Source organism: Dromaius novaehollandiae, chromosome 28, assembly GCF_036370855.1.
Source record: "Dromaius novaehollandiae isolate bDroNov1 chromosome 28, bDroNov1.hap1, whole genome shotgun sequence".
In the NCBI taxonomy this organism is placed as follows: Eukaryota; Metazoa; Chordata; class Aves; order Casuariiformes; family Dromaiidae; genus Dromaius; species Dromaius novaehollandiae.
In genome coordinates, this window is record NC_088125.1 from 2,711,580 (window position 1) to 2,732,114 (window position 20,535).

The 20,535-nt window shown below is 57.0% G+C and overlaps 1 protein-coding gene across 1 annotated transcript; it reads right to left on the reverse strand.

Moving 5' to 3' along the window:
* Positions 1 to 350: 350 nt before the first annotated feature.
* Positions 351 to 1,365, reverse strand: NEUROD4 (neuronal differentiation 4). Its single transcript, XM_026113172.2, has one exon. It carries the CDS (start codon positions 1,360 to 1,362, stop codon positions 367 to 369), a length of 996 nt encoding a protein of 331 aa, XP_025968957.1. The 5' UTR covers positions 1,363 to 1,365; the 3' UTR covers positions 351 to 366.
* Positions 1,366 to 20,535: the final 19,170 nt, after the last annotated feature.

Sequence of the window (20,535 nt, forward strand, 5' to 3'; positions counted from 1 at the left end):
CAATGCTTTTTGCTCTGAAAAGTATTTCCCTTGGTGCCTGGAGAAGGCTGCAGTGGGGGGTTTATTTAGGCGCAGAAGTGAGCAATCCAGCATGAGTTTAGCTATCAGGAACCCAAGGGGAAGGGTTCACACAGCTCCTGGGGACAGCTCTGAAAATCAACAAGGTAGCACAAGTACAGACCCGTTGGGAGAGGACAGAAGGGCTGGCTGAACCTTTCACAGCGATGTCCTGTAGAGATGCTCAGAAGTCTCTTGCGCTGCCCTGTAGCAGTGATTTCCTCACTCCAATTGTGTCCAGTCTAGAAATAGTTACGCAACGTGGCTGAACTTCTCTTTCTGTCAAGAATTTGGGTCTAACTTTGCTTTTTATTCATTAAATATGGCATTGAGCTGAGGCCCAGCCACATGGTGTGGGTAGGACTCATAGCTCATGTCTATGGGGATCTCGTAGCGGGGCACTGTGTTCTGGAAGTGGGAGGCATGTCCATGTGTTCCAGCCAGGCTGACGGAGGGATAGTGGGCCATGAAGGTGTAGGATTTATCCAGGTCTGGAGACCCATCTTGCTTCAAGGAGAAGTTCCCACTGATGCTCAAGGGCGGTGTTAGGGGACCTTCATAGGGAGGAGTGGTGCAGTCAGAGGGATGGTTTCCAAAGGAAGGATCCACCAAACTCTTGAAGGTTGGGGGCTTTAAATGCAGCAGATGTGTTTCCATAGTCCCATAGGGTGGGCTTGGGAGCCCTGGGGTCTGGTAACTAAAGGAGTGGCTGGATATGGCCGATTCACACACTGGGGACTTCTCTTCATGTTTCTCTAGGAACAAGGTCTGTGGTCCCAGCTGCAGACAGCCAGCCACTAGGTTACTGGTCGGTTGGGACAAGCCTTTGCAGAGCATCTCCACAAAGCTCTTCCCTTCCGGAGTCTGCCCCGTTTCAAGTACCTCAGACAGAGCCCAGATGTAGTTTCTTGCAAGCCTCAGTGTCTCGATCTTGGACAACTTCTGAGTCTTGGAGTAACAAGGCATCACCCTCCTCAGGTTATCAAGAGCATCGTTCAGACCATGCATCCGTGTTCGCTCACGGGCATTGGCCTTCACCCGCCGGGCCCTGAACCGTTCCAGCCTTGCCTTGGTCATTTTCTTCTTCTTTGGTCCTCTTCTCTTCGGCTTGTCCCCATCATCCTCTTCCTCCTCTTCTTCCTCGATGCTGTCGTGTTCTTCATTCAAGCCAGCCATCAATCCAAAGGGACCTTGCCTGCCATCCTCTTCTTTCAGCTCGTCTTTGGAGCTCAGTGTTTCATCCATCCAGGCCTGGGTGCTCACTAGCTCTGCCATCTCTTTGGGCTTGGCATAAGTCTTTGTCATCTCTGATCTCTGCAACAAAGGGACAAGGAGATGTTACTGAATTCCAGCAGAAGAGTTGTTCAACACATTGGGTGCATTAGAAACTGAGCTCAGAATCATCTTCCAGGGACACAACTCGTTTCTGTCCACCAATGGTTTGTAGAGAATCTGCATGCCTATCTATCTATCTATCTGCATTTTATCATGCACCCATCATTGTAGTATCTGGCACAAGGCACTCCTATTATGATTTTCGACTAAGAGGCTAGGTTATACACAGCCCTTATGGGTGAGTAATCGGTTCTCAGCCCCTTCTTCCCCCACGGCCTCACTATGCCATAGAATTAGTGACTTAGGTAAGAGCGAAGTGCTCAGCACATGGGCTCGTATGCATCCTTCTGCTGGAGAGTCCCAAGCTGGGAAGAGGCTGCAGGCAACATTGAACAAGCCTCTCCCCATCAACCTCAGCTGAACCCTTGCTTGGTTTCCCATAGCCATGACCAGCGATGAAGAGACCACAGCCAATGCATTGAGCTGGGAGCCATTAAAGCCGCTTCCTGGAGGAAGAGAGTGGTAGCTCTTCTCCGGGAGCCTGGAGCCTGGTAGCTCTTTTCCAGGGCACAGGGTTTCCAGAAATTTGGCTTTAGGTTATTCCCAGCCATAAGTTTTACTGGTAGCCTGATCTCAGCCTGGCCGTGTGACAGTCCCTGCCCGCACGGCTCCAACTGCAGGAAACAGTGACGTGGTTTCACCATCACGTTGCCGGTTCCGAAAGGGAACCTGAGAGCACAGGTCCTCTGATGAGGTGTCTCTGGAGATAGTCCTGCTTTAACTCTTCTAATCTGAGCTCATTTGCTTGGACCTTTATTCACCTCTGCCACATAATGAACATGGTCACAGTGCACAAGCCAGCCTGGGTTTCATGTTAATCAGCCCCCCAAATCCTGTCAGCTTGCCTGACTCATTTAATAAAGCTTAGCATGTAAGCAGCTTTGCTGAAAGTGTGCTGCCCAAGCCCTGGGTCCACTGCCCCCACCAGCCCCATGTGGAAAATCCCACTTTTAATATGTGTGATGGGGCCTGTGGGCTTGGATTAGGGTGTTAATTGCTGTGCACAGCCATCGCATCCCAGGAGGACCATGTGGCCCCAATTAACTCTTAGTTAAATAGGGGCCTGTCAGATGCTATGAAAGCTCATGGCAAATGTGGTGAAGGACCATTTTAGGGACAAAATGATGGTTCTGGCTGGGCCAGGATGGAGTTGTTGCAAATACCATCCCAGTGGCACCACAGCTGACCACTGGCAACTGTGAGAGCAGCCCAGAAGTGGCTGCAGGTCTGCTCTGACACCTATCCAGGCTGGAGTCTTGAGGCTGTGAGTCTGGGACTGAAGCTACTCCTGTGCGCAGCATGAGGTGACCTCAGCTCCCAGGATGACACCGTGCTAGAAGCTGTCCCCTAAACAAGGCACGAGGACTAGCACGTGCAGCCAGACCACAAACTAAGTCCCGTTTGCCCATCCAGAGGGTCATAAAGGGAGAACACACACACATGTAGCATTCACAATATTGTATTTAATCTTTGTTTCCCTGGGAGAACCAGAGTGAGTAATTAAACTCTCCCATCACCAACCCTAGAAGGAAACTCAGACAGGGACAGAGGGAGCAATGGGTCAGAAGGGCTGTTGGTGGGACAGGGGCAGTCCTGAAGGCCACTTTCACCTACTCTTGGAAAACTGTCCCAAACACAGCATCCCTGACCAGAGCACCCATCCCTTGCCTGTCACATGCATCAGAATCCACCCAAATTTGGTCTTATCAGAAAAAAATGACAGTCTGGCTCGTTGTTCAAGGTAGAAGAACAACTCCTTCCTCCCTTCCCTGCACTTTGCACCACAGTATCGCCATGCAAATGTTTCAGAAGATTGGCACTTTGGAAAAGATTTTTGGTTTGAATGTTTGGGGATTTTGCTCTGTCTTTTCTCCAGAAAACTGATGAAAAAAAGGAAAAAGTTGGAAAAAGAGGGAATTGCCTGGGTAAGTCACACCTGTAGTTTCCCATTTACCTGAGCAAGCAAAGGAGAGGATGGGAACCCACTGTAAAATGGGAAGCGCTTTGTCCAACCATTTTTTGGGGTTATCTTTCATTTTGAAATATTTGCACCCCACATTGCCTGAAAGAACCACAAGAAACTCATTGTGGTAAAAAATACTTGCTTTATCTGAAAACTTATTTATACCTAGGAAAAATACTAAAAAAACCCACTACTGTCTGAGTTGTTAGGGACTCTTCCACTTCCTTGCGCCACTACTTGGAGGAGGGACATGGCAGGAGCCGCCACGGCCTCATTTCAGGAGAACTGCCCCTATGTCCCACGATCCCAAGCTGAGCCCCAGGGAGTGCAGGAGGGGATCCGTCCCGCAGCACCACATGGCACACGATGCTGCAGGCACCGCTGCGGCGGGGGACACGGAGGTGGTCACCCTGGGCCAGCTCTGCACCGCTCGGCAGCTCCCTACCCCATTGCCAGTGCAAGGGCTGTGTACGGGGAGGGCTCAGCTCTCAGCAGAGAGAAGTGAAGGGAGGCTGATTCCTGCCTGGGAGGAAGTCCCTGGAAAGGGACTTTGGGAAGACAAGTGCTCCTCTCCCCTCCCTCCATCACCAGTCTCATGCCAAACTACGTCCTGCCGACCGCCCCAGCCCGGAGGTCCTCGCTGCCTGAGTCGGGGCAGCATTAGCACTTTGGCCTGCAGTGGATGCTGCGGGGTACGGAGCTCCCGAGGGAGAGGTTGTGGGGTGCAGGGCTTAGTCAGGGGCCCAGGAAAAGCCTTTTCACAGGTAGTGCCCAGAGGATGGTCTCTCTTGGTCTCTCCTGTGGTCCCTCCAAACACAGAAGGTGAAAGACAGGGTGAACAAGCCCCACTTCATGCACAAAACCTCCCATCTGCAGCACAAAGAAAGTGTGCAGAGAGCAGGGGCGACTTCAGCTCCATCCCTCCATCCTTCCCCTGCCAGGCTTCCTGTGCCAGCCTTCCCCTCCCTTTGTGTCACCAAGCGCCGAGCTCCTGTCCTACAACAGGTCTCGGGTGTCCAGATGCATGGCAGCAAACATGCAGCCCAGCTGGCAGGAGGTGCTTCGTCCAGAAGGAACAACTTTGTGACATGGCCTCAGTTAACGGCAGCAATCTGCACTCACGTCGCACTGCCTCAAACCCAGAAATGGGGGGAGGAGGGACCTGAATCCACCTGGCCACAAAAACAGCCAAAAAGGGGGACATCCAGCTTGTGACCATATGTGGGAACCAGAACCACAGCCTCTTGGACCCAGAACAGTGTCATGGAGGGCTCAGCATGGTGATCCGGGGACAGGACACTTGGGTTCAATTCCTTTTCCTTTCCTGTAGGACCAGGAACTTGGTTTCTACCCTCTACTGGCTTCTTTCCAACAGACTCAATCTCCCAGAATAGGTCAGTTAATTAGTCCAGGACAAAGACTGACTTGTCCTGGCTCTGCACAACCCCTGTTCTGAAGACTGACCCCAGACAGGGCCACCCAATGTCCCTACAGCAATGAAAGCAGGAGAAACCTGCAGAGCTGGGGAGAAGGATCCAGGAAAGGTCCTGGCACCACAGCCAGACACAAAGTGGCCAGCCAGGGCCAGGAATTCAGCATGGAGGGGGACAAGAGGCACAAGACACCCAGAAGCTCAGACTAGGAAAACCAGGATTTACTTGAGAGCTGTGCAGCATGCCTTGCTTGGGAAGGCAGCAGAACGCAGCCCAGCTGTATGTGGCCCCCGTGGGCTCTGGCTGCAGGGCAGATTAAAACCCTGCAGCTGCCAGCTAGAGATGCTGCTCCTGCAGCTCCAGAGCAGCTAAGCTCGGATCTACAGCAATGGTGTGGTTATGGGGGCACTGGTGTAGGTTGTGCCTGAAAGGAGAAGCCCGGGCTGACCAGGGCTCCTCCAGTCTACTCCCAGTCCCAGTCCCAACCATAGCCAACTGGATGGGGCAGCGGGGGGGGATGCATTGAGATTTCCCTGGGAGATCTGCTCAAGGGAAGCCCTGTAGCATCTACACACACCTGAAAAAGTGAGAGAAATTTGGGGGTTGCCAGTAGCCACCAAATCCACCCCAACCCTGGGATGTGGGGCAGCAAGAAAGAAGGGGTAGAGGTTATGGGTCCAGACGCTTGACAGGGCTGAGCCAGAGATAGAGGGAGCCTGAGTCTCCCCTGGTCTCAGCTGCAATGGTGCAAAAATGGTTTCCTCCCTGCTGAGATCCTGGCCCCAGCCGGGCTGGACTCACTGGGGAAGCGGCTGCATTTGCACAGCACCAGGCACCTGATCTGCCTCCCCTGCCAGAGCTCTCCCCTTCTGGGAGAGGCGAAAGTAGTGGAGAAACAAAAGCCAGAGGGCTGGGGGGGAAGGGGGGGCCTTCATCTCCCCCGTCATCTCCTTCATCTCCATCCCGAGCAGGAGCCTGGCCCCGACGTCGCCCAGGGTGGCCGCCAGTGCCCGGGTCCGAGGCAGCGCAGAGCCCCCGGTGTGAGAGTCCCCGTCCGGCGCGGGGGCTCCGACCCCGGCAGAGCTCCAGCCCCGACGGCTGCACGCAGCCCTCGGCCCGGAGGCGCCGGGAGAGCCCGGCTGGGCGTCGATGCCACCGGGCCCCCTCCGCCCCACACCGTGCACCCCCGGCGGCTCCTCTAGGGCCGAGGGACGGCGCGGAGCCCCCCCAGGACGGGGTCGTGGTGCTGCGCCGTCGGGCGGAGGGGAAGAGCCCGCCGGAGCCCGCCGGGCTGGGGGGGCTGCGGGGGGGGCACCGAGCAGAGCTAGGGAAGGTCAGGGAGCCCCGTCGGGGGTGGGCACATCCCGCCGGGGCTCAGGTCCGCCGCACCCCCGGGGGTCCCGCTCCGCCCTTACCTGGGTACCGGAGCGACGTCCCCGCCGTCACTTGCCCGGGCGCATGGTGCCTGCAGCCCCGGGGGCGCGGGCAGCTCCCGCGGTGGTGGCACCGGCGGCGGCCCCGGCAGCGGCCCCGGCAGCGGGCAGCTCCGCTGTCGGGCGGTTTTGAGAGCTCCCCGCTGCCGGCGGCTCCGGCACCGCCGCGGTTCCCCGGTGGCTCCTCCCACGGGGGGAGGTGGCCGGGCCTGGCTCCTCCCAGCACCCTACCGGGATACCCCCGGCACCCCTGGGCCCCGGGCATCCATGGGTGAACACCCCTTGGCGGGGACCCCTGAGCACCAGGCATCGCGGATGGATACTCCTGGACGGGCGTCCTTGGATGAGCATCCCTGAACGGGCATCCCCAGCCGCCGGGATGAGCACCCTGAACATCCGTGTGTCAGCTCCTGTCATCGGCACCTCTGGGTGGGCATCCTCAGACGCGGACAAGCTTCCCTGGGTGGGTGCCCTGGATAGGTACCCCTAGATGGGCACCCCTGGACAGGCACCCTTGGACAAGGGTCTCTGGAGAAGCACCCTTAGATGGGCACCCCTGGACGGGCACCCTGGATAGACACCTCCGGATGGGCACCCCTGCACTGGCATCCTGAACAGTCGCCCTGGCTCACCTGGCACCGGGACAGACCCAGCTGCCTGGCTCCCTCCATGGAGGGAGTGGCAGGAGATCCCCAGCCAGCACGGCATGGCCAAGCATGACGTGACAGTGACACAGGGCTGCCAGGTTTCCCACCCTTGGCTCTCACTGACCAGGAGCATCTCGGACTCCAGCACCGCCAACCACGATCCCCTTGGGTTGTTCCCTGGAGGGGTCTGGGTACACCCATGCCAAGCTAGGGCAAGGCTTGCTGGGCATCTCTGCGTGGCCACGGGCTCTCCAGGAGCTCTGTGCCTCGCTCTGAGAACTGGTACCGTCGCTGCACTGCTGCTCACAGGACGGTAGCGAAGAAATTAGCACAAATGCTTAGTGCACAGAAAAGGAAACTCCCTCCCCAGCCCAAAATCCTGGGGTGAGCTGTGGAGAGACATGGGGGCATTTCTGGGGAAGGCAGTGAGGCTGAGCACGGGGAAAGGCTTCCCAGCAGCCCCTAGAGATGCTCAAGCCCTACTCCGTAGCTCCTGGAAGGGCCATGCACAGCTCAGATGCCCCTTTTCTTTACCCAAATTCATATCCCTGGGCCTTTACTCCAGGGCGCTGGCTCAGGGCTGGCCTGAGGATGGGGCATTCTTAGTAGCCAGGACATTCATTCAGAGTCCCCAACCCCGGACAAATTCCAAATCTGGCTGTTCCCCTCTCGCCAGCCAGGCACCTCTGAGAGGAGCAGAAAGGCTGGTGCTGGAAAGAGCCCGGGCTAAGTCCTGGGCAACCCTGCCTCCAACACAGTCACTTGGGGTGGGCGCAGGGGCTGCAACTCCTTCCCGTTTGTAATGAGAGTGTGAGGGGGAGTAATTAGTCTCTGGTAAGGCCAGAAGGGGCCCGTCTGAGCTCTTTGCTGCTCAGACAAGAGAACTGGCCCAGAGCTCCTTCCTCCAGCTCAAGAGCCTCTGGCCAGCAAAAAGGGGTTATGGAAAAAGACCCCAGACTTAATTAAGGATGCAATGGGGAGTTCTGCATGGATCAGAGGGGGACGGGGCTCAGCCGTTAGCTCTCGTCTGAGTGGGACAGACTGGAGCAGCGACTGCCTTTCTCAGCACCTTTCTGACTGCCTTTCTCAGTGCTGCTGTGCCACCGCTAGCACTTGCTCCCCAGCACTGTGGATATGAACCACACAGTTATGGGTCTTCTTGTTCATCCTCTGGATTTTAAATCTGGAGCTCACAGTCAGGTCACATCCTCTAACCGAAGAGGCAGGGCTCTGGGATGAGAATGTGTCTCTGGGGTGTTCGCAGGGTGTTGGAGCAGGGGATGAAACCGTCAATGAAAGTGCAAGAATCAGTGGCAATTATTCATCCTCCCTGTCCAGCGTGTGGCAAAAGGGCCCTTTGATCACCAGTGAGGTCTCAAGACGTGGCTGCAATCAGAAAAACAAGAGTAGATGCAATTACCTGCCAGAGGACGTCACAGCTGCAAGCACCCAGGCTGGGGAAGGGGCTGGGCTGGGCTGGGACCTGGATGCCCCTCATGCAGCACCAGGGACGCAGGGGTGAAAGAGGAGCATGGTGGCACCCCAACAGTCGTTCTCCCTGTCCATCTGAGGACTATTGGCCCTGCATTTAGCATCGCTGCTTGGGAGACTCCCTGCGTACGCCGGCACAGAGGACCCTTCACATTAATTTAGAGTGCTTGCAATCATGTCTTTGGCAGCCTGGGATTACAGGGAATACTAATTAATTCATTAGTGGATTCATGGCTTACTTCCCACCGCTATGCTGGGCCGGACAGGGTATGCGGGAACAGATTGCAGCCAATAAATCTGCCTGTTGCCACACTGCCCTGCTCCGTATTGAGTTCGTCCCCTCCCTGACAGATGGCTCCAACAGGTTCGGGCGCCCACCTCCCTCCGCAGCCGCACAAAAGGGCCGGCGGCCGCGCAGGGAGCGTGGGGGACATGGAAATGTTCTTGTTTGCCGGGACGGCGATGGCCCCCGGACGCCTGAGAGCGCAAGTGACCCCCGTGAACTAGCAGGGCGATGGCAGGCGCATTGTCTGCTCGCCGCGCTCCCTTTCACCGCCGAGCGGGAGCCGTCCACGTGCCGCACACTAATCCTATTGTGTGGGGACTTTGCATCTGTTCGAGTTACTGGCGGCTCACCCCCGGGGAGTGCTCCCTCAAGATGTTCACCTTTCCGCTCCCGCTTCTGCCTCCGCAGCGAACAAGCCCGAGGGAGGCCGCGCGCCGGAGCCCTGGGAGAGGGTCCACGCACGCAAAGGGTGGCGTGCACGGAGGGGTCCCCACCTGGGATGGACACACACACACACACACACACACACACACGTGCACACCCATCCCAGCACTTGCGGTGCAGCGTGAGGCTGTGGAGACCCTGCAGCAGCGAGGCTGGCATCATTCTCGCTACGGGGCAGCTCTACCCGCCAGTGCTGAGAACCGGGGATCTCCCATGGGGAGACGGTAGCCAGTCCCGTTTCAGCTCCGGTATCGACTGAAAGGAATACCAGCTGTGCCGGCCGGCCGGCCAAGCACGCCAGGCATTATCATTTATATTGCATGGGGCTGTGGGCCCAGCTGGGCTCAGCCCTGCTGCATGGGGCCGCACAGGCCCTGTCTGCAGGGCACAGCGAGGGACAAGCAAGAGCAAAATGGGCTAAAGCATCCGGCCCCTGGCGAACTGGGGTGAGAGCTTTTGATCCCTGAACCCAAACCAGTGCCTACCCCAAGGGCTTTCCTATCCCTCCCCCTGCAAAAAAGCCCGCTTATGTGGCCTTACTTTGCACCCCCCTCCTGGCCTCCCCATTGCATATCCCTCTCATCCCTCAGGCTCTTCCTATCCCACTCCATGACTCCTACCTCCCCCCCTGGCGAACTGGGGTGAGAGCTTTTGATCCCTGAACCCAAACCAGTGCCTACCCCAAGGGCTTTCCTATCCCTCCCCCTGCAAAAAAGCCCGCTTATGTGGCCTTACTTTGCACCCCCCTCCTGGCCTCCCCATTGCATATCCCTCTCATCCCTCAGGCTCTTCCTATCCCACTCCATGACTCCTACCTCCCTCCCAGGTGTCCTTCATCCTCCCATCTATCCCTTCACAGGACTCCTCCCATCTCCACCCCCCAGCATGTCCTTCCCATCCTCTGTGGGTCTCGGACCCTCTTATCCACTCAGACGCCCCGTCCCCTTCAGGCCCCCCACATATCATCCCATCCCCCCAGTCACCCATGCGTCCCTTCTATCACCTCATATCTACACCCCCCTCTCCATCATCCGGGTGTTGGTGTATCTCTGGGTGTTGGCTCATTACCCCACATCCATCTCAGCTTAGCGCTGGCATGGCACGGCTTTGGTAGCCATGGACTGGAGGCTGGTGGCTGTGGTCTGTCCTGGTCCCCTCCTGTGAGACAGAGGAAGCTGTGTTAATCCTCTGGACACAGCAAGGGATGAGGAAATTCCCCCTTCCTCCTCCTCTTCCTCCTGTCCCTGGCCCATGCTATGTCCCCTCAAGCCCCACCGTAACATCCCTGCACAACCTTCCATCTCATCCCACCAGCCACGTAGATGGAGGCACAGCCAGTGTGAGGAGCAGGGCGGGACACCTGCATCCCATTTCCCTGTTTCTGCTTTCTGGAAGGGACGTGGCCCAGCGGTCTGAGCAAAGCCCCATGGCGAGACGTGGGGTCCCACGTGAGCGTTACCGAGGGGTGAGACCTGCCAGCTGGCAGCACTCGCTTCCTTTCCAGGGCACCGTGGTGTGGAGGGGCCGGCACAGCGTGTTCCCATCACGCCGCATGTTTCTGCACGTGGCTGCTCAGGCTGGGCCCCACCGACCGTCCCCAGCATTCGTGCCAGGCCTGGAGGCTCTCTGCTGCCCCAGCTGCTCAGGGGTCTGAGCAGAGGGTCCAAGGGAGGGTCCGGTGCACAGGCGCGTGCCAGCGCCGTGTGTCCCCACGTGCCGCCTTCCCCAGCCACCCTTGGCTACACGACTCCAAGCCATCTCCGAGACGGGCTCCCGGCAGAGCTGCTCTCCTCTCGTTGTGCAGTCTCTGAGGACAAGCACGCCGCACGCCGTGCTCCTCTGGCACGCTCCACGGGCGAGCTGCAGGCCGGCAGGGGACCCATCTGCCAGCTCTCTCTCCCGTCCTCGACCCCAGGGGCTCCAGGACTCACTGCTGACACCACTCAGCCCATGCCAGCCTCAGTGTCACCAACGTGGCCATGATCACCCAGAGATAAATGGCATCACTGGGGCCAAGCATCCCCCTGATGGGAGCCTGGGGCAGGACAGAGCGAGGCTGGGGAAGAGCAGGGGCTGAGTTTCTGCAGCAGTTTTTTGAGGGGACACTGGGCCTCCCAGGGCAGGAGGGAGAGAGGGGCTTGCAGGAAATGCCTTATTCCCCTGTGCAAGCTCAGGCATCAAAAGAAGCATCCCAGCAGTGACAGAGGGTACTGAATTCAGGGGCCATGCTACATGACAGCAGGGAGGTTATGGAGGAGAGGTCTGAGATGTACAGAGATATCTCCAGTGAGGTCACCAGGCAGGCTTGGCCCAAAAGGAAGCCGCAAGACCCAGAGGGAAGAGAGGCTCAGGAGGGGGAGCCAGGACCTAAAGAAGGGACCGCACCAGACCAAAGCAACCAGAGTGTGCTGTGACATTCAGTTTGCCTTCTGCTACTGTCCTGAAACCCTTCACTTGTATCTCCACAGGTACATCTGGTAGAAGGGCTAGTTTGGGGAGCTGTGGCCAAAGGTTTTCATCTCAACTACCTGCCCCAAATTCATGAAGAATTCTCTTCCAGACCTGCTGTCCTTGGCCTGCTTGTCCCCTCTCCATACCCGGGCTCCTGGACCTGAAGCAGCCCAACATACCTGAACCTCAGTTTCACCATCTGCTGCAGTGCTCTGAGCAGTGTGGGCTATGAGGAGCAGACTTTGCTGTCTCTGTGAGGCCTGGAGAAGAGATGTCCGGTCCTGGAGCTTGTCTACCTCATCCATTGGTCCCATACAAGTTGGCCCTCACCTTCTGGCCACACCCCAGTGCTCTGCAAGGAAATCTCCTGTGAAAGTATCTCCTTTTCAAATGCTCCACATCAGTATGATGTGACCGCAGTGGATAAGCAGCACTTCTGGAGGCGGCTGACCAGCAGGCTGGGGCAATCTGTGGCATTCAGGGTGACATGGAGCAGATCCTTCCTACTACTGCAAAACTTGCTGAAAGGAGCTAAAAGCTGAGCTCTGGGACAGGAACCAGGGAGCACCCCCAAGGCAGGATCTGATCCTGGCTCCATTTCCTGACTCAACACCCAGGGCAGCCATTCATTTGGGCTGGGCACCAGCATCTTCTGCTCCTGGCACGTCCACTGGTTTGGGATGCTCCACACTGATGCTCCACTCAGAGGCACTCTCAGTGCCAGAGAGGGTATGACGCCACCATCCAGAGGCTCGGAGCAGGGCAAAAACCCGCATATACAATGGGAAAATTTGGGAACATACTCCGCTAGCATACCCAACTCATAGATAAGCCCCAGCACCGCTTTCACTGGCCCCCACCCCAGCATTTCTCCCTTCCCACTAATCTGATTGCCAGAGCTGTGTTTTGGATGGGCCGTGGGCTGAAAGGGAAGGTAATTGCCAGAGTAAATATTGTGAAAGCCAATTGCAGCCCCAGCCCCTGCTGCCCACCGCCCCCAGCACCCAGGATGGAATTCCTGGGCCTGTACGGAAACGCAATTACCGCGTATTAACGGGGTCTAATTTAATCCCGGCAGCTGCGCCGAGGCCAGCTGATTTGCATGACACTAGGGAATGCAATTAAAGAGAAATCAGGGCTGGGGGGCCTGGCTGGGCTGGGGCAGGGGGGAGCCGGGCGGCCCCGGCTGGGCCGCGGCCAGCGCTCGCTGACCCGTGTTTGTCAGTTTGAGTGATGGTGGCACCGAGGAGAGGTGGCGGGGTGGCGCGGGGGAGCCACTCTGCATCACAAAGGGCACCTCTCCCAGAGTCCCCTGACGGATCAGCCCGGGGGTCTCCCAAGCCCCGTGTGCAACATCTTCCCGGCCCAGGCATCAGATCTGGTTGGCCACAGAGGGTGTAGCCTATTTCATTTTTCAATTTCCGTATTTCATCACCCTGTTAGCTGTCAGTTCTGGAGGAGAAGGGACAATGCATGGCACTTCTGGCTCTCATGAGAAGTGTCAACTGCTGGGGAGGCTCTCCTGGGGCCAGCTGGATCTCCAGCCGTCACCGCAACACCTCTCCTGCATGCCGGCTGCCTTGTGCCCTCCAAAGCCCAGCAGGCACGGGGCACACGTGCTGCAGAGGTAGGAGAGGATGGGAGAAGTTTCATCCCCACCTGTCCTGGTATCCTGGCTGCCCTGCTCCACTGCAGGCCGTCCCAGAGCCTGAGAAATCAGGAGCATCACAGCCAGCCTGTCCCCCCTGTCAAACCCCAGCTGTGCGCTGCAAGGGAGCCCGAGGTGGGCCAAGCAGTGCAGGGCCTCAGCTCCTGGCCTTCCGGGCAGGATCAGGAGGCAAAGGAGACCTGAGGCTGAGCCCATTACGCACACGTGTGACTCAGAGCTGTTCCTCCATGCTGGCCATGTTGGGCCTTGCAAGCACCCAGTGTGTCCTGACATTACTGGCCCACTCCAGCGCTCTGGGCACATTTGTGCCTGAGTCTTTCACAGAGCTCCCTGGGCTGGACCTGCCTCAGTTTCCCCTGCCAGTCCCAGGGCTATCCCCAAGAAGGGAGCAGGCACAGGATGCTCACAGGCTGCAGCTGAGTGCTCAGATGGACTATGAGTGCGGTGCACAGATGGGCTTAAGCACCCAAGCCTGCCTGACAGCCTGGGAGTGAAGGGCCAACCCTGCTGTCCCAGGGGAGCAAACCCCAAATTCAGCACAAGACGCCTGCCCTGCCTTCCCCAGGCCAGCACAGTTGCTCTCTCTCTCTGCTCTTGGCTGCCTGCAGGACGGCTTCACGGCTGATGGCACAGCTGGGAAATCCCAGATTTGCTCCTCGTTGCCTCAGGCCCTGTGGAGCTGGCAGGGAAACCCAGGCCTCCTGCTCCACTGAGCTATAGGTCTTAAACAGCTCTCTGAGACCAGGGACACGGGCCAGCAGGGCTGGGGAGAGCCCAGAGCCAGGGGATGGACGCTGTTTAGGGGAGATGTCTCTGTCACACACAGGGTACAGGCAGTGACACCCCAGCCATGTCCCAGCCCCATCCGATCTGACACAGCACCAGTCCGGGTGAAGCCAGACCATTCCCAAAGCTGGATGGGGACCTCGTTGCTGGAGCTCTCTGAAAAGGACAGGGTGGCACACTGCCAGGCATTTTGTCCAGAAAAGGGTTTAAGAGTATGAGGAAAGGTCCTTTCCCTTCGCAGTCCCGGGACTGATGGCAGAAAACTGCAAAGGCTTAGCCCTTATCGGTGCTGAGGAGAGCATCTGGATGGCAATGGGAGCATCCACCTGCATAGGTGGTGTCCTGGATGGCCTGGGGAACGCAAGAGGCCCTTTGCAACAACCTGAGCTTGTGTCTGGACGCTGAGGAGTAGGATCCATCCCTGAAAGTCCCCTTCCCACTTCCCCGTTGTCCATGCATGTGTCAGGCAGTGACCTGGCCATGAGGGATCCCGATGCTCGGAGCTGCTCTGGCCCTGTGGGTCCCTCGATGCTTCGCACTGGTCTCTCTCTGCAGGTTCCCAATGCAGGGCCTCATCCAAATGTGGGTCCAGACTGAACAGCAGTGTGGGTGACACCACTCTGACCCGCTGTCGGAGGCCGGGGTGCTGCATGTCTGGGATGAGCAGTTGGCGTGGCATCCCTGGCCCCCACACGCCAGTCACTGCTTTGCATCTCAATGAGTGCTCCAAAGTTGGCGTAATTCGATTGAGGGGATGCAGGGCCCTCGTGAGCTCAGACAACATCTGCTCGCAGGCCGGCAGTCCCGGCAGCGCGAGGGGCTGGCTGCAGTGGGAACGTGGCCTGCCTCCATGCATGCAATGGGGGCTGGGGGTTTCCTCGCCCCGGGAGCAGTCCAGCCCTACTCCATCACTGCGTCCTACCTTGGGTGTTTCGGCAGAGCAGATCTGCCAGCTCTGCAGAGGCTCTCCAGCATGTGGCCATCCCACCAGGACGGTGCTCCCAGCCACGTTGGTCACGTCAGACAGGCCACGGGATCCATTTGTGTGGGTTGCTGCAGATAGAGGAGTTGTAGACATACATCAGGGGAAGCTTATCTGGGAAGATGTTCTTGAAATCACCTCCAAACCCACTAGCCATGGTCCCTGGCTGAGATATCAAAGGTCGGAGAAGGCCTTTCTCTATCACAGCTCACCTGCATCCATCTGCTACCTGGAGAAACAGAAGCTCTTGCAATCCCTGGCCCTGGAGACCTCGGAGGATGGCAGAGGGAGGCTGTGGGGGCCTCAGAGACCCCTCAGCCCAGAGGCGTGGCTGAACTCCTGAGGGTTTCCACCCTTACTCTGTGCACATCACAAGTAAATGGCTGAAGCCATCCCAGAGCCCGCCGATGGCGAGTGACAGCTCACTGGAGAAAGGGGGCTGGAGAGGCACACAGAGAGGAGAGAGCACCCAAGCTGCATGTGAGCAGGATCGTCATCATCTCCTTGATCTACTTCTTGCCCCTAAACTCCCCCAGGTGCTCAGCACAGGCAGGAGAGGTGTGTCCAGTCCCTCTCCTTAGCAGCATAATTTCCGTAACAGTGTGTGTTCTCATACAACCATTACAGAGCAGCCCCAGACAGGTCTGAATATTGCCCTGATGCTCAGCAGCTCCCGGAGGAGCCCCTGTGGGTGCCACAGACCGTTCTGGGTCATTGCAGCGGCTGCAGCACACACAGCCCTGTCGCCGCAGAGTCACCCCTTTGCCTCCATGTCCCTGGGGAGTGTCACGGTGCAGGGACAGTGCAGGTGGGCCCACGGGCTCCAGGGAGCGAGGGGGCCCCTTGTGCAACCTCTGGGCATTGCTCTGGCTGCAGGATAAGCAGTAGTAGGTACTGACAGAGCATTATGTTGTTCTCAGCTTGCCCTGCGGCACGCGGGGTGTGCTGGAGCCAGAGGAACGCAAGGGCTGAGCTGCAGCCTTGGGATACCCAGCCGGGCACAAGGACGTGAATCTGTGCTGGGCCACAACTGGAGCCGGCTGTGCTCTGGATGTGCATCCCCGGGTGGGAGCTGACATCTGCTGGTGAGAAAACTCAACAGCTTCCCAGCCCGGAAGGATGGCCTGCATCCTGCTCCACCACGCTTTCCATGCCCAGATCTGGGGCAGCAGTACAAATCTGAGGGAGAGGAGAGCTTATACAGAAAGGGGTTCTCAAGCAGGGGCACTCCTACAAATCTGTGCATCCTCCACCGTGCAGGACTGGGATGCAACACAGCCCTGGGGTTTCAGCACAGACTTGGGGGTCCAGGACACGAGATACAGCACAGACTTGAGCGCAGCACAGCCCCAGGCACAGCACAGCCCCACATCTCTGGGCAGATGGGGCTGGCCAGGGCTGCCCTATCCCTGCCCTTCTCCAGAGCCATCCCATCAGCCAGAACCATTGTCTGAGGCCATTTCTGACCCTTCATGCCATCAGGATGGGAATAAAAGGATCCAGCACAGGCATCAGCAATGATCCCGTGAAGTGGTCCAGGCCCCTTGGGACCTGCACTAGATTCCTCCCAGAAAAGATCTTGCCCAAAGTCCTCTGGGGCTGGCAGAGGTTTGTCACATTGCCCTGTCCCCCAGCTGTCCCCGCTGAGCCCAGACAGGCTGGCACCGCCTGTGTGCACCAAGGATTTGCCAATACAAAACAGGCGCAGCCTTCCACCCTGCCTGCTGCGGACTGGCCAGGAGACCCCAACTCCCCTGCCCTGGCCAGGCTCTGGAGGGAGAGGAGGAGGAGGATGCCTTGGCACATGCCGTAACACTGCTGTCTGGATGGCGACCATGAGCCCCAGATGTTGAGCTGCGGGCACGGCTTTGCTGGGAGCGTGGGGTCTGCCCACTTGGCAACCTCCTCACGCAGCTGCCTCAGCCTCTCCTCTGGCTTCGCAGCAGGGGCTGCCATCCCTGGAGCATCCCTGGACCATCCCCCAGGAATGGCCACGGCTCCGGGCAGAGAGGAGCTGCCACAGCACCTGGTCCAGCTGGCCCAGGCCCAGTCACCAGCCAGGCGTAAATATTTCCCAGCCCTCCAGTTAGGACCATGTGGCTTTGCGCCGGCTCAGATGAAAGCAGCCCCAGGGAAGAGGAGCCCAGGCACCTCTGCAAGCACCTGGATTCACAATCCCTGCCATGTTCTGCACAGCTGAGGAGAGTAGGAGTGATTTTTGAAAACTTGGAGGCAGCTGGAAAAGCAAAGGAGGGAGACATTCACCATGGTTAGAGCAGAGCATCTCTACTGCCATGTACACCAAGGGATGGCCTGGCCTTCCCAAAGCAAAAGCACTGCTCTTTGCAGGGAGCATGGATTTTCTGAGAATTTATGAGTAAATCCATTAATTAGTTTATGAGCTAAAATTAATTAGAAATGGGTCCTCTAAGGACTGCTGCTCCGTGTCGGATCATTAGGTTCGACTGACGGTAATAGCAGTAAATTGAGTTAACTGAAATAATCGTGGTGTCATGTCCCAGCCAGCTGGGTCGGCTCCAGGCTCAGCACAGCGCAGCCGTGAAGGAACTTCAGATTCCTCCCTTTTTCCTCAGGCCCTGTTCACACACAATCCAAGAGGCTCGTGACCATGACTGTGACCGTGCTGGGAGATTTCCACCAAAGCTGATCCTGCACAGGGTCCTGCACAGCTCTCCACCCCACATCCAGCCTCCACTCCCATGGCCTCAGTCACTCCCCAGTGAAGCTGTCCTTGGAGGGGCTGGGACCTAGCCTCACTAAGCTGTGCTGCTCCCTGGTCCTTGCTCAGCTTCTCTGTCACTGCTAAGTCGACATGATTGTCTGTTTCTGCTGTGTTTTTTTATGTAGTTCCCATAACTAACACCCTGGTTCTTCCTGACTATACTTATCACGGCTTGAAAACCATATCCAGGTCTGTTCCATCCTTACTGGAGGACCAGAGCAACAGAGGATGTCCCGGGTCACTGCACCTTCTCCTGATCTCATCTGTCTGACCCCTGAAACGCCTGAGATCCAAAGACCCTCTGCTACCCATGCCCTGGGGCTCTGCCTTTGCTGGACTATGTCCATACCATCTCCCGCCTACCACTGCTTGGGAAGCAGAAAAAGAGATGCCTTGAAGCCTCATTGTTCTGTAGTGCTCAAATTGCTGGGTGTGCTCAGACTGTGCTAGTCTTGCTCATTCTGCCTTGGGTTTAATTAAAATAAGGTAAACGGGAGAGACTGGTGCACCGAGGCCTAGTGGCTAGAGCACTGGCCTTGGAGGTGGAGATGTGGCTCCTAGACTCTCCACTGATGGATGGTGGTTGACACACACCTCCAGTAACCCCCACACGTCCTACCCAACCCAGGCACTGGGATACTGGGGAAGGACCTTGGAGTCTTTTGGGGCCACCAGCTCACAGGCTGCAACATCCATCCAGGAACCTGCATCCCCAGATTTTGCTCTGTCTGCCTGTTACTAGGAGCGTGCCAGGCCCTGCATGGCCCTGCAGTGCCCATGCCACCAGCCGTGCCTACCTGGACCTCACAGCCCCATCACCTTGCACTCCCCAGGCTTCCTTGGCCCCTCCACCGAGAGGCCCTGGCCCCCGTGCTGCAGTGATGCCTGTTGTACAGTCGCACTGTCTGCTCCGAGCATCCTCATTCAGAGGTTTTGTGCTCAGCTTTGCTGAAAATGGCTCCCTTTCTAAGGTCAAATCTCAAGCTTTGGGGACAATGCGTTGCCTTTTGCAAGCACGCTCCTTTGTGCAATATGCAAACGTGGGCAATCCTTTCACGCCGGATTACACCGCCCAGCACAAAAACACGAGGGCTCTGTCAGCCAGAGTCTAATTTAAACTCCACTCCATCCTGAGCAAATCCATCGCTAATAACACAATAACCCACCTCAGGGAACAATTACTCGAAGAGGAGCTGTCAGGAATAACTTGTGTCATCTCCCAGAGGACATCCCACTCTGTGAAGACTGGCAGCACAGAGCTCTGCACTGCACAGCAACATCGTCATTTCACAGGACTCCACAGCCCCTCACAGAGCGTTTTCCCTTGTCACAGGGTATTTTCGCAGGAAAAAATAGATGTTTTTTAAAACGAGATTTAGCTCACTTATAATGGTAAATTGGAGGCGGTGAGTTCTTCTGCGGACACTGCAGTTGTCACTGAAGATGTGCTATAGATGTGTTATGCTTGCCTTGGCCCGCTAAGAGGTGGTCTTTATGTATGAGAGCGCCTATATGATTGAACAACACACCTTTCCCCCCACAAAAGTGGGTCCAAGTGTGCAGAAATGCTAAACATACTTGGAAAATTGCCCAGAAATACTGACAGGGAGGTGACGGTGAGGATGTCCCCAAACCTACCCCAGCACCATAGCAGCCCTGGACGTGTTGGTCATACCTCCATTTCCCTGGAGCTCGTCCAGGTGTGGCTGGAGCCCTGGGGAGATGAGCTGTCACCGAAGCACTGAGGGACTTGGGATCACACTGGGCCACTTTGGCCCATCGCCAGAGCTGAAGCTTCCAGGTACAAACAAGCCTTTTACACCCAAATCTGGAAAAGACCCAGCACAGTGCAGGACGCACAAACGGTCCTGATTCAGGAGCAGGCACTCCAGCAGTGGCTTCTGAGAAACAGTGAACAGAAATGTAGCAGAAACTGCATCTTCCTTTTCCAAAAGCTCCTGTGCTTCCAGGCTGGCCTTTCCCAGACACAGCACACAATACTTCTCAGCTAGAGGAGTATCCACCAGCTCAGGGGAGTAGGAGGCTGCTATTTGAGTGGGGACGAGATATTTGTCTGCTACCGCCTGATTTATCAGGAGATTGTATTTTTTGCTTGACGGAGTTTGCTATAGAGAAAAATCAATCATTGGCACGAGCTGATCTTATAGGATCCTACCACCAGTGAACAAAAGACTTTGAGATGAGCCAGTCATGGAGAACCAGCAAATTTTGTCCAGTGCATAGTTGCCACCCCTCAAGTTGAGGCAAAACCAAACAAGTTGATGAGGCTCTTTTCACTGGGTGTCCCAAGCTGGGACAACCACAAACCACTGGTTATCTACATGGAAGCATTCCCTAGTTGCATGTGGATTTGGGGTTATAACTAACAGATTCGTCTCACAGAGCCCTCCTAGGAGCTGAGCCCTTCTTATGGCCACTTCCGACTTGCCGTCCCGTCATGCTAGGACAGAGCTGTGTCTCTCAAGAGCAGTACGCAACTCTGAAAAGACACGGAGCCTTTCCTCCCCCATCCCCAGGAAGATTAAGAGCTTCCCACGGAGCTGCCAGCATCATCCTCATTGCCATAGCAACCAGGCATCTCCCAGCCCTGAGACAGGCATGTTTTTGGCAGAGCAGGGAGTCAAATTTGAGACTTTGACACCTCAGCCCACTCCCAGTCCTCCACGCGAGGGCGGCCACAAACCACGCAGGCGGCAGGCTCAGCTCTATGGTTTGGACTTTATTTTGAATGTGG